Source organism: Artemia franciscana, chromosome 20 (genome assembly GCF_032884065.1).
Source record: "Artemia franciscana chromosome 20, ASM3288406v1, whole genome shotgun sequence".
Lineage (NCBI taxonomy): Eukaryota > Metazoa > Arthropoda > Branchiopoda > Anostraca > Artemiidae > Artemia > Artemia franciscana.
Window position 1 is genome coordinate 16,519,968 of NC_088882.1, and position 12,547 is coordinate 16,532,514.

A 12,547-nucleotide genomic window follows, 5' to 3' on the forward strand; every position below is an offset into this window, starting at 1 on the left:
CTAATTTACACTTGTGTCCTTGTATCCTACTATGTAAGTATCTCGAGTTCAAATACAGCCACTGTTGGTGTCTATCACCTCGCATGATGCAGTTGATTAGCGTCATTCTTTTGTCGATGCTTTTCGTCAGCTACGCAAGCTAACACCTAATTACGTTCTTTCTCAATTATGTTTCTGGTCATTAAGAATTTGACGCCATTCTTCAACAAGTGTTTCAGCCAAAATCTCAGCTGATCTCAGTATCAGCTAGCTACCCGTATACCGGATTGCCTGTAGAAGAGAATGCCCTCTAGTCATGTTCGCTACCTTGGGTAGTACCTGTCTGATACCCAAATTTGAATTCCTTGAGCAAAGTGTTGAAGAGGTGTTTCAAGCAAGTTCGTTCTTGTGTGATATTTGCAGCGATGTTCTGATCAATGTAGTCTTACAGTGACCTGTGTTGCTTCATCGTTATGGATAAGGATCATTGTTTACTTTTGTGAATTGGAATACCTAGAGTATAACTGTTTTGTGATTATTGGGCGTGCTAAATTGTTACTAAATTTAAATTCGTGATGTTGGAATATGCAAGATCTCGATTCACCCTCAACAACGATGGCCACTTTAGGAATAACTAAGTACTACATCCTGGAGAAATATTTCAACGAGCTTCAGAAATATTGGGAATCGGAAAGACGGACCCAAGGTAGAGTTTACTAGCCTATCACTTTTGCATCAACCTACAAAAAGATCAGTAACAATCCTAGGTACTCCTGGATGAGGGTGGCTGTTCTAAGAAAAATAATACAAAACAAAAATACTAGTACCACTTGATTCTTTATTTTGTGCTATTTTAATGAATAGCAATTGTGTTTGTGACAATACAACCCACCCCCTGATGGTCCCAAATATATGTGACCAAACGGAACACTTACTTGTTATAGCATCCACACTCAAGAAGTGAAGTTAGGTAAATCCTAATGAAATTTACCAAAATATGATACTTTAATAACACATTTATGGAAACTGCATCAGAGAATTATGGAAAGCAGGCTGCCCAGAACACATTATATTAATACCTAACCTAACCACCTCTGACAACAAATTTCACTAAGCCATGAAAACTGCCGAATAGTATTGTTATTATGCTTCTCCATGTTTTCCCCGATGGCCCAGATGGTTCCTAGAATACATAAAAAAATAAACACAAAAACAATAAAATTTTTATCGTATATTTCTTTCCATTGTTATGCATATTTAAAAACTATTTTACATAATATTTATTATCCACAATTCTATTCTAATCGCTAAGTGAAACTGTATTACATTGACTCAAGTATACAGCTACCTATCGTTTGACGCATTACAAGATGAACAAAAAAATAGAAATATATTATTTAGGACTATGTATGGGACCAGCAGGTGGGTAAGGTACATAAAACATGTCTATTAGGCCTATATTGTAAAATAGCATAAAATAAGGAGTAAAATGATACTGATCGTTTAGTTTTATGGTGTTTCCTTCAGAAGAGCCACTGTCATCCAGTGGTATCATATTCTAGATGGACTTTTTGTTTTCTCGAATAGAAGTTGAGTTAGGTGGGCAAAACGTTCGGGATCACTGAAGAGTCATGGCTCCTCTGAAGAGAATTATCTTGTGTTATTCCAAAATATTCTGACAGTAAAATCCTCTGCCTCCCCCTAAAGGTCCCATATGGACCCAAAGGTCCCAATGATGTATACAAAATTAAAAGAAAACTCTATAACAATGAAAGATACTTACGTATTATCCCAACCCCACCATAGAAGTGAAGTTAGGTTAATTACAATGAAATTTACCAAAGCATGATACGCAAAATTCGAACTATTCAAAATTACAATGCGACATTGCAAACTACCTGTTATAATGCTGTTTTATACCTCCACTACCAACTTACATCTAGTTCTAGATCTTTCCTCTTCAATGATTCCATCCCTTGGGGTATTTGGACCACAAACCTAAATTTTTAGAAGTACGGATATGTTTTTTATAATTCAAGTGTTTTTCTTCTATATGGTATTAGTCAATAATCTGGAGTCGGTGCTAGCTTTTTAATTCGACTATATTATCATGGGTCTGGAATTGACTTTTATGATACAAGCTCTTTTTACAACTAAATTCATTTGAAGTTTAGTCAAGTTTTTTTTTTCTCTCTCTTTTTTTTATTAAAAGACTGGATTGTAACTCAATTCAACCCAAATTGTAAAAAATAATAATGAGACAAAAATTCATTCCATATTTAGATCACAATAAAAAAAAAAGAAAAAAGTGAAGTAATGCCATATTGCTAAAAGCTAGTGCACCAAATCAAAAATCGAATAAGTCGGGATATCTTGAAGTCTGGTCGGGAATCTTAGTCGGAATCTATAATGTTACCTAGAAAACAATCGTTTGTGAGAAGGTACAAAAATAAATTCTTTGAAAAGGGGATCCAATCTCCGTTCACCATCGTTTGGTGTATATCACTGAGCACCAAATTTTTTGCCACGCATGACACACTTCGGCCGTGCAACTAGTGCTTCCTTGTGCCACGTAAGACGTAGTGTGCCACGTGTGGCGCGCCACACCTTATATACAAAATTTGAATCTTTTTTTACAATGAAATGAGTGAATTCAACTGACACTAGTGAATGTGGTGTGTTCACTTGCAAATTAAATGTGTGTTAACTAACTTCATGGACAATTTCAATTCTCACTTCCAAATATAGTAATAGTTTAGCCTGATCGAGACGGCAGCTTTTTAACTTATCGGCTTGGCATTCTGCTGTGGATGGTAATTAAAGTTGTAATGAATGAGTATCTTTTATGAGTCCCTAAATCCAGAAGACTCCATTTCTGGCTGAGGTTCAAATTATCATTATTTTTCCTCTTCATGACTGCATCGTTCTATGGTTACTAAGACATGTACGCAGGTTTTAACTTTTTCCGGCGGGAAAGGGGGGAAGGGCTGGGGAGGAGCTTCTACCTAAAATTTTGGATCGGGAAGGGGTAGGCATTCTGAGGAATCTCAACATGGCAAAAGTTACTATTAGGTCCTTTTAAAGCAATTGAATAACCAAATGAAAACATTGCTTGTAAATTTTACATTTGGAGATCGAAGTCAAACTTGAACCCTCCCCCATTATTTAAGGCGTTAGAAGGGTGGGGTGTATAAAAACTACTGCAAAAGCTGCTATTTGTGAGCGTTGGGGCCAGAGGCTCTGTGCTGGGTAAGTCTCTCGGCCCTGACATTATTTTATTGACTTTTTATCTTAGTTTTTGTTTGATTATTTTATTTGTTTTATTTTCCGTTTACCGCTGAGGAAGAATCAGGTAAAGGTTAAAATAAACAACTCTTAGCATGATTTATATTGAGTTGCATGAGAGTGTACTGAAGAATATATATGAACACTGATCAATTACGTGTAGAAATTATAAGGATCTCCGTGTTCATTTTTAGAAGAAGTATTATCAAATTCTCCCATGGAATTTTGGTAATTTTGTTTTAAGTAATTCTGTCACAGAGAGTCAATTCTTAATTTAGCTCCTTAAAGTCATAATATATGTCTTGCATCCTCCTAGGTTTTCAGACTTCATGGGTACCCATCTATGATAAGAAACGCATAATCAATAAATAATACGTCCTCCATGCTTCTAACCCCTAACGTATATTTCCACATAGCTGGCGCAGCGAACAATTTCTATAGATATTAGAACCCGCCCCCTCCCATCCCGTAGAATAGACAGAATGTCAGATCCTCAATATAAAGTGGGTTGTGAATGAATTTAGCCCCCTCCTCTCCTTGTGTATCTATAGAATCGACTATGATTTATAAATTTACTTTGCAAATATTTTAGGATATGGAGAACCAAAATATTCTCCCCGAGGCTGAGAATCTGTAAAGATAGAAAAAGAAAAACATTTTCAGGTTCTAGTTTCCTAGGGAAGAGAAGGGAGATCTGTCAGAGCAATATTAAGGAAGAACTCTCCGTAATTCCCCAAGTGTACTGAAGGGATATTATAATTTAAGCAGAATCAAAGTACTCTCCCTGAGGAAGGGTATATGTGCATATAGAAAAAAGAGAAAAAATGTCTTCAGTCCGAGCTCTCGTGGGGGAGGAGGGCGTCTTTTAGAGCAAGTTTCAGGGAAATTCTCCCTAAATTCCAACAAGTCAATGAAGCCAAGATTTTAGGACACGGAGAGACAACTGTTTTCCACGGGAGAGTGAATGTCTGTAAATAAAAAAAAGAAAACAAAAATTTTCAGTCCTAGTTTTTGTGGGGGGGGAGGCGTCTTTCAGGGTAAGTTTCAGCGGGAATTCTCCCTAGATTGCAACAAGTGTACGCAGCCAACTTTTTAGGACACGGGGAGCTTTTCTGAACCATATCTTCGTGGGGGCGGGCTGGTCTTTGAAGGAATATTGAAATAATAATGGAAGAAATAAATTTTGAGCACATGAAATTAGAGGGGAAATGATTGTGAAGAGCAAATTTGAACTTCGACACAATGAAGGACACTTAGCTTCGTTCAAAGGTCATCACGTTGGTACAAATGGGGACATAACCGTTTGTGATGAATTGAAATTCTTTTCTAATTATTATTATTTTAGATAAATGAAATATAAAAGCTGACTACCCTAACTCGGAAATCATCTACTACCTTACGAGATGCTTAAATATGGTTTTCCCAAATGGCTCATTCAGCGGACGATCCTTCAATAAATTTGTAAAACATGGTTGAATCATGTCATTCTCTGACCCGACAATTGATGTTCAAAATGACGGCAAACCCCCGCTGAGGCTATTTTTGAAGGGACTCCATTTACCGGCGAGAGTGCTCACGCAAAGGGTTGTATCGACTGAATGGAATGTATGAATTAATTGATGTTTTTCGTAGGACTTACTTCTTAAGAATGTTGAAATGACTCTGATTTCAAGGTAAAAATTAAATGACCAATGCTAGCCGACAATGTCTTTTTCCAATTTATGCAATGAACCCTCGCATTTTTATTTCTTGGAGCAAGGTTAAAGAAAAGATTTTTTTTCTGAAAAATGTTTGGTTGTCACAAAATTTACGCATCCTGGGGATCATCAGAAAAGGGGATAGGATGCCCAGGCCCAGGAGCGTGAACAGGAGGGGAAATTTTTAAGCCCGTATCTTCTTCTCCCCGAAGCATCGAATTTGGAGATTTGAACAGACTCGCCCCTTCAGAAATATGAGGCCCCCATAAAATTGGTTTCTTTCGTGCGTGTCTGGTCGGCAAATTTCATTGAGGGAGGCGGGCAAAGGTTTGAAAAGACATTTTTGCAAGAGAGTGTCAATATGGCAATTTTGGACGTACTGTTCTTCTAGGGGAGGGGGGTGAATGTTAAATAATCATTCCCCATGGGTGCTCGTAAAAAATTGCTAGCCGGTAAGCAGTGACGTAATTTCTTCTGGGTCCAATTTTCCCAAATGAAGTGAAAATGACACTGAATAATGAAAAATGAGCGATATAATAATAGAAAAGGTGAAGATATAATAAAGAAAACTGGGACTTGTCTCTGAATGTTTGAATTATGTAGGCTTATCTTAATTTTGACAAGATTTTGAAGAAACTAAATTTCAGCTTGGGGGCAAACTGGGGTCTAGGAGGGGAAGTTGCCCCTGTCCCATAGCAAGATACGCCCCTAGGGGTAAGTATGCAAGAACAGCTTCAAATTGGGCTGGACAAAGGTTGGATTTTTTTCCCAAAAAAGTTGTATTTCTCTGAAATACTGCACAATTTTGTGCATATTTTCTGGAGGGATATTGGTCCATTCAATCTTCCTTGTGGGAGCCCATGCTCTTCTGTCCCCACTTGCAGATACCTATGAAAAGTATGTTATATATACTTAGAATATTAGAAAAATTCCACACATCGAAGGGGGTAACACCCCACTGACACCCACTGCCCGGTCATCTGGCTTTGTTTCACCGCAAAGAATAGTATTTAAGTTTTAGTACAGTGTGTCTTCATAATCCCAGGAGCTTTCAAACAGGAGTACTCTGTTAGGAACAAAATTGTTGTTTTACCAAAATGGTAGAAATAGGTAGCTTACTTCGCTGTGCTGTGTCTCTTTTGTTACTTAAACAGGGCACTAGATCTTGAAGTTTTCTTAAAGGTTTATAAAATTAATCAGTTTTGAGTTTTTCAATCCCCCAAGGAATGCCAGGTTGTCTCCCTCCCTTCTGAAGAGAGGTTTCGTCTGGGCTAGAGAATTGTTGATATTTTGCGAATGCTCATCCTATTCAAGAGTAAGGTGTATTTTCTTGCTGTCATCTCTACTTCCATTTTTCATTCCGACAAAATAACTCATCACGATATATTTCCTAATTGTAATTTGTTGATAAACACTAATAAAAACTCAATCCATAGACATTATGTAGGAAAAAAATGTAATTTTTGAGAGATATATTTAGGTCTACAAAATAACAAAATAGTCTACAAAATAACAACAGGGTTTCTATGTGTTTCAGCTTCTCTCATTTCTATTTCTACTGTTGTTGAACCCAATCCCTCCCTCCTTCATTCATTATTTCTTAAAACTACTCAGCAACCTTGAATATACTACCAGTACTTTGTTTCAGGTCTTATTTGAAGTGTACTCTTAAAACGCCTTATGTCCATTCTTCGCGTGACATTTCCATGGGAAAATCACAGCGAGTCAATATTTTCGTTTTAGTCCTGCTTGAAATTAATTACTTTGTCCCTATAAATGTCGCAACCAAATGGTAGCGTTTTACTTAATAGACGTTTAGTAGCCTAGACCATTAATGGGATATTTTTTATGGTTTTTGAGCCATTTGAGCCATTTTTTTATGGTTTATGGTTATGTCTGATATTTGATGGCATTCCTTCTCGTTTTTATCACCATGACTAGTATATTAAGTAACTTAAAACCAGAGAATTACTTAGTGACAAAAGTGATTGTTGAAATGTTTCTTTTCTTCCTTTAACGAGGGACGGGGTTCTTTTTAAAAACCGCCACTAACTAAAAAAAAAGTTTTCAAATGGGGCAATATTGAAGTGACTCGCCACTTTGACACTTCCTTTGTTGTTAGAATGACCAAAGTTTATCAAACAGTTTGTCGTAACGAAATGTAGGTAAGGAGCGACTTAGCCAAATAGTGACTGAAACTCTAAAAAGCGGAATTTGACAATAATTGACCCATCAAAACAATTAGCTTTTTATGATGATTTTAAATATATAAAATTTAGTAAGTTTAATATTAACTATCAAAATGTACAAGCCTCAGAAAAGATTGTCTGATTTTCGAAAAAACGGAGAAAACGCCCCTCCCCCAAAACTCAAGTGATTTTAATGAAAATCGATTGATAAGGTTCAGCATATGAGAGAACCATACTTTAGATGCTGCTGTTTGTCTTCCTAGGGGTGATACTATCGAACCAATGGTCCTAAAAGCTTGGAGGAGGACTTATTCTAATGAAAATCAAAAGTTCTAATGCACTTTTTAAAAGGCCAAAAAGATTGGAGGGAAACTGTCCCCCTCTCACGTCCTTTTTTTTACTTAAATACATCCGATCAAAATTTTGAAATAGACACAATTTGTTTAGCATACTCAAAAGGTCCAATAACTATGCCTTCGGAGATGTCTTGACCCCCCTCTCCATAGTCCTTGAGAAAAGGTCTGTAAGATACGCAAATTTAATATATAGTTTTTGTTATTGGAAAATATGCGAATATTTTTTGTGGGAGGTATGGGTTTCCAGAGGAAAATTTTCCACGAGGAGTAAATCTCCCAGGTGAATTTTTCAAGGAAAATTTTTGTCCGGGGGGAAGGGTAATTCGAGGGATAATTTGAAAGCAGTCAGATTAAATAAAAAATTTTTTTCAAATGAAAGTAAGGAGCAATATCAAAACTTAAAACGAACAGAACTTATTCTGTGTGTGAGGTGGGCTGCCCCTTCCTCAAATCTCGCTCTTTACGATAAAATTTCAGTTTTCGCCGGAATTGTTTAAGAAAGACTTCTCAAACATAAGGGCCTTTGAATTTGAATGGTAAGTGTTTTTTAAAGGATTTTGAGACTTTAGTGTAAAAAACGAGGTTTGAGGAAGCGGCAGTCCCCCTCATATACGTTGGTTTAAGTTTAAGTTGATCCTTAATTTCAGTTGAAAAACTTGTTTTTTTTTTATCTAATTGAAATAATGCCGACGAAGCTTGAAACCGTTTCAGACAGAACCACGATATTCCAAAATACAGTGTAATTTGCTTATATAAAGTGTATAGGCTGGCAATATTGCCTTTAGAAAATCCGTTTTCAGATGCTATTAAAAAAAATAAAGAATTATTTGCGCACTTTTCCAGCGTAATTGGTTAATAGGCTACAATTTCCTTCAGACAACCTATTTTTAGGGAGGTTTCTTGTATTGAAGTTTTTTTTTTCTTTCGCTGTATTTGATCTGAAAATATTTTTTTTTTTTTTTTTTAGGAAATATAAAAAAAAAGAATGAATGTAAGGAATTGTAAGGAAGTTCATCTTAAAGAAATGAATTATTTTCCATTCGTCAGAATTTTAGGAAGGGGAAAGTAATTTCCCAACATTAGGTGTCTTGACAAAGAAAAGGGTTGGTTGGAGGGTCTGATGCCTCATAAATTATCTTTCTAAATCCTAACTCCCCGAATTCTTCTGGGGAGTCCGTTAAACGACTATTGTGTGAGAATCCTCTCAATAAGGGCGGAAGTTTGGTTATGTAGTAAACTTAGCCTAAGGCAAGATAATATCTCAATGATATCAGAGCAGTCAGGCGCTTTTGCAGAAGATGGGGTTTTGTCCCTTCCCCAAGGAAAATTTGAAGAATTTGTCTATTTCAAACATTACTTCTGATGTTATCATACAGTTCACCTTTTTGGTATGTTTATCATTTGCCCCCCTCCCTCTCATGCGTGCTTAAAAATTACAGTGTTAGTTATTTTTGATCAAATAAATTGTATTGTTGTCATGCAGGCATGTGCGCAAGATTCTGTTCTAGGGGGGGGGGTTCTCACAAATGGCTGAATCATACGGAAAAAGAAGAAAATGTTGATGTAAATTGCGACGGTATGGGCTTAAACGCATCACTCCTGTATTGTGCTGTCATAATTTTACTTTTTATTAGAAATCCTTAAAAGTTTTTTTTCATAAACTTTAGTATTATCTGTTTTTGTTCCAAATAGCATTTGTTGTTTGTTTTTTATTCAGTAAATGATTTCATCCCTTAATTTTTATAACTTGAATAGTCTAAAATTCACTTTGTGATTTTGACTCGGTTCTGTTTATTGTTAAGTTTAATTTTTGTTGTCATTGCTTTTGCAACACGTCCTCACAAGCTTAGCTCACGATGTGCTTCTTATTGATTCTTTGCTTTTGGATTAAGGATAAAATATTGTGTTATTACTGCCACCAAACACCTGAGAAGGTTTACTACCTTTTCACATAAATAGGTTAATGACTAGGTTTTGTTCAATCCAAATCACCTACATAACTGAAGGCAAGGCCGTACCCAGAGGGGAGGGTTAGGGGGTTGGACCCCCTACCCCTCTCCCACTCTGAAATGTTTGTCCTACTAGTGAAAACATAACAAAAATGAATACAAACATATTTTTATGTCTTTTGAAGTTTTTTGTACCCCCCCCCTACCCCCGAAAAATCCCTTTGTAACCTCCCAAAAAAATGCTGTATACGGCCCTGACTGAAGGGATTCAGTTTTCAAAAGTCAAGAAAAATTCGTCGGAACAGAACTTAGAATAACGTTATTTACATCAACATAACGTAATGATCATATCCAAATTATCTAAAATTAAATTAATAAAATTAACTATTTTTATTGTACATAAATTATGGCATCATTCATTATTACTAAATACTTTAAGTCCTGGGAAAAGTTTTTCTTCCCGCAATAAAACTTATTCCGCCTACTTAAATTAACTATAGATATAACTTTGTTTTATATTAAGCTGTGGTTCTTTTATTAGAAATTGTGAATGAAGGGTAATTAAATTTTAGAATGAGTAAATATCACGCGAATATCAAATAAATTTACTTGCTTTGGTCACGCCTTGGATAAGTCTCCAATTAAATGAAAGTTTGATGTTTTATATCCCGAATATGTACGATTGACAATGTGACTTCTGCATGGTTGACTGATCAATCAAACTAGATCAAAACAAGCTAAATACAAATTGGTTAGGAGTGGTGTTGTCAATGAATGCAATCTTCTTGGGAGGGGAGAGTGGGAAAGAATTTGGAACTTCTATTGGGGGCTAACACCTAAAAAAAATCTTTTTAATCCCATTTTCAGAACTCTTTCTTTTTTAGCACATATTTTATAAATTGTTTAATTTGGAAGAGGGCCGTGTTACCCATGGAAGGTACCCTCAAATGGCGTCTTAGGATCGCCCTTTCATTTTTTGACAGGTAAAGTAAAGACGAGAATTTTGACGATTTTTAAGCGTCATCAGTCGCTAATAATACAGCGATATATCCGCATGCGTATACCAACACTGAAAAACTGAGTTTTAGAGATTTATTCCAATGGTCCATCTCCGAAACATTGAAAACAAAAACGCGAATCAAACATTTAAATTGGATGTTATGGGAAATAATAATAAGTTTGTGAAAAGATTAAATTTTGTTATACTTACCCTAAATAACCGAACAATTCTGAAGTCCAGTCTTGTGTCTTGATTGTCGATTAGGCTGCCTAGCTTAGCAAAAAAGATGACAAATCTGCAGATCTATCAGATGCACATCCTTTTTTTTCAAAGGATAAAGATCCTCCTGAGCAATTGCTTGTGCATAAGGCATTAAATCAACGGTTCAGTTGCTGAGTCTTTTTTACAAGGACAAGCAGCAAGCTCGTCGCCCAGCCTTGCTACGGCAGGGATTGAACCCTGGTCCCTGTATCGCCAAGCAGAGCAACAACCCACTGTGCTACAATAAGGTTGATACACATTTTTGGATAGACAATTCTGTCTTCGACGCTTGATTATTCAGAAGAAGAAGGAGCCATTTTTACAGGGACTTGAACTGGATGGAAGTCATCCATTCGTGTGAACCTCTATTGCATAAAAATATCGACTATCAATATTTCTTTCGGCAAATCAGTTTTTAGATGTGACGAAACAAACAAATTTCTACGCTCTTTTCCAGTGCAAATTTTTATTAACTATTTGCTAATAAAATTTCGTTCGGACAATTTTTTTATGGACGTTTCTCGTATTGAAGGATATCATTTTCTTTTATTGTTTTTTTGATCAAAGACGAGAATTTTAGCGATTTTTAAGCTTCATCTGTCGCCAATATTAGAATGATATTTCTGCATTTGAATTACCAATACTGAAGAACCGCGTCTGATAGATTAATTCTGACGGCCTTTGCCTGAAACATTAAGAAACATTAAATGACTGAGTAATAATGAAGCCGAGCCTTTGGTCATGGTTTTAGTTTAAGCCGTTGGGCAAAGCAAAGAGGATAATATACTTGCAAATATATCAGATGATCATCTTTGAACAGACAAATCTGTCTTCGATGCTTGATTATGCAGAAGACGAAGCTTAGAGCTCATATTCACGAGGATATGAGCTGGATAGAAGTCATCCATCTGCGTGAACCTATGTATTCGCCCTGGATTTCTTCAACAAAGATATATTTTTGCTTCCTTCCCCCTCTTATCCATCTACTGCTGAGCTTGACGAAGAGCTCTAGTTCATTTTGCCTTGATACCAGATGTCCAGCGTTGAACTGCATGAAGAAATTCACCTTTTTGATGCCGTTAGTCAACTATATTTGTTTTTGTAATTAAAAGTAGAGCAAACAACTATTTGTTGGACAAAACTAATAAAGAGTGACAATAAATTTTGGGATATATTTGAAAATAACGTGCCTAATCTATGTAAATAAAACTTTCAGTGGTTTTTAGGAGCTGAAATTTCAGTTGATTCCTGCCAGTTTCATTTAAATAGCTTGTCTACTTTCCTTAAGATATGAAAGAAGCTTCATAATTGCTTCAGAGTTGCTATGTCTATTATTGTGTGTGAATTAATGCGAAATCAGAATAGATAAATTCCTTGTGGCTCATATAGAACTATCCAATTAATGTTGGGGTGATTCTTTGTGCAGCTGCGCTCTCCTGTATGTCAATAGGTAGCGGGAGGCAGCATCTACATTCTGTCTAAATTAGGTAACTGCACTGATTTGATAGCGCTTTCCATTTATAGGGTATCTAGATATAGTAGGTTGATCCAACTTTTAGTAGGCAATTGCATTTTAGGCTAGGGTAAACAATTGCATTGCATCGTATTGGCAATTGCATTGTAAGCTAGGATTAACAATTGTGTTCTTGAGCAGCTTTCTTAAATATTTCAAAGCAAGTAGCTGAGTTTTGTAAGTGAAACATTAAGGAATCAGTTCAAATATCAATTCTTGAAAATTTCTGAAATTTTTATTTACATGAATCAATTGCTATTTTCTTAAATACTACAGTAATTTTGTCTGTCCGTACTAAAGTACTATTGACTGTACTAT

General features: G+C 36.0%; 1 protein-coding gene across 1 annotated transcript in view; it reads left to right on the forward strand.

Annotated features, from left to right (window-relative positions):
* Positions 1–246: 246 nt before the first annotated feature.
* Positions 247–12,547, forward strand: part of LOC136039807 (unconventional myosin-IXa-like) — a gene marked incomplete in the record, with an annotated part of 112,307 nt that continues 100,006 nt past the window's right edge. Inside the window, 1 exon segment of the mRNA XM_065723707.1 lies at positions 247–685. Coding sequence (XP_065579779.1) covers positions 565–685 — 121 coding nt within the window.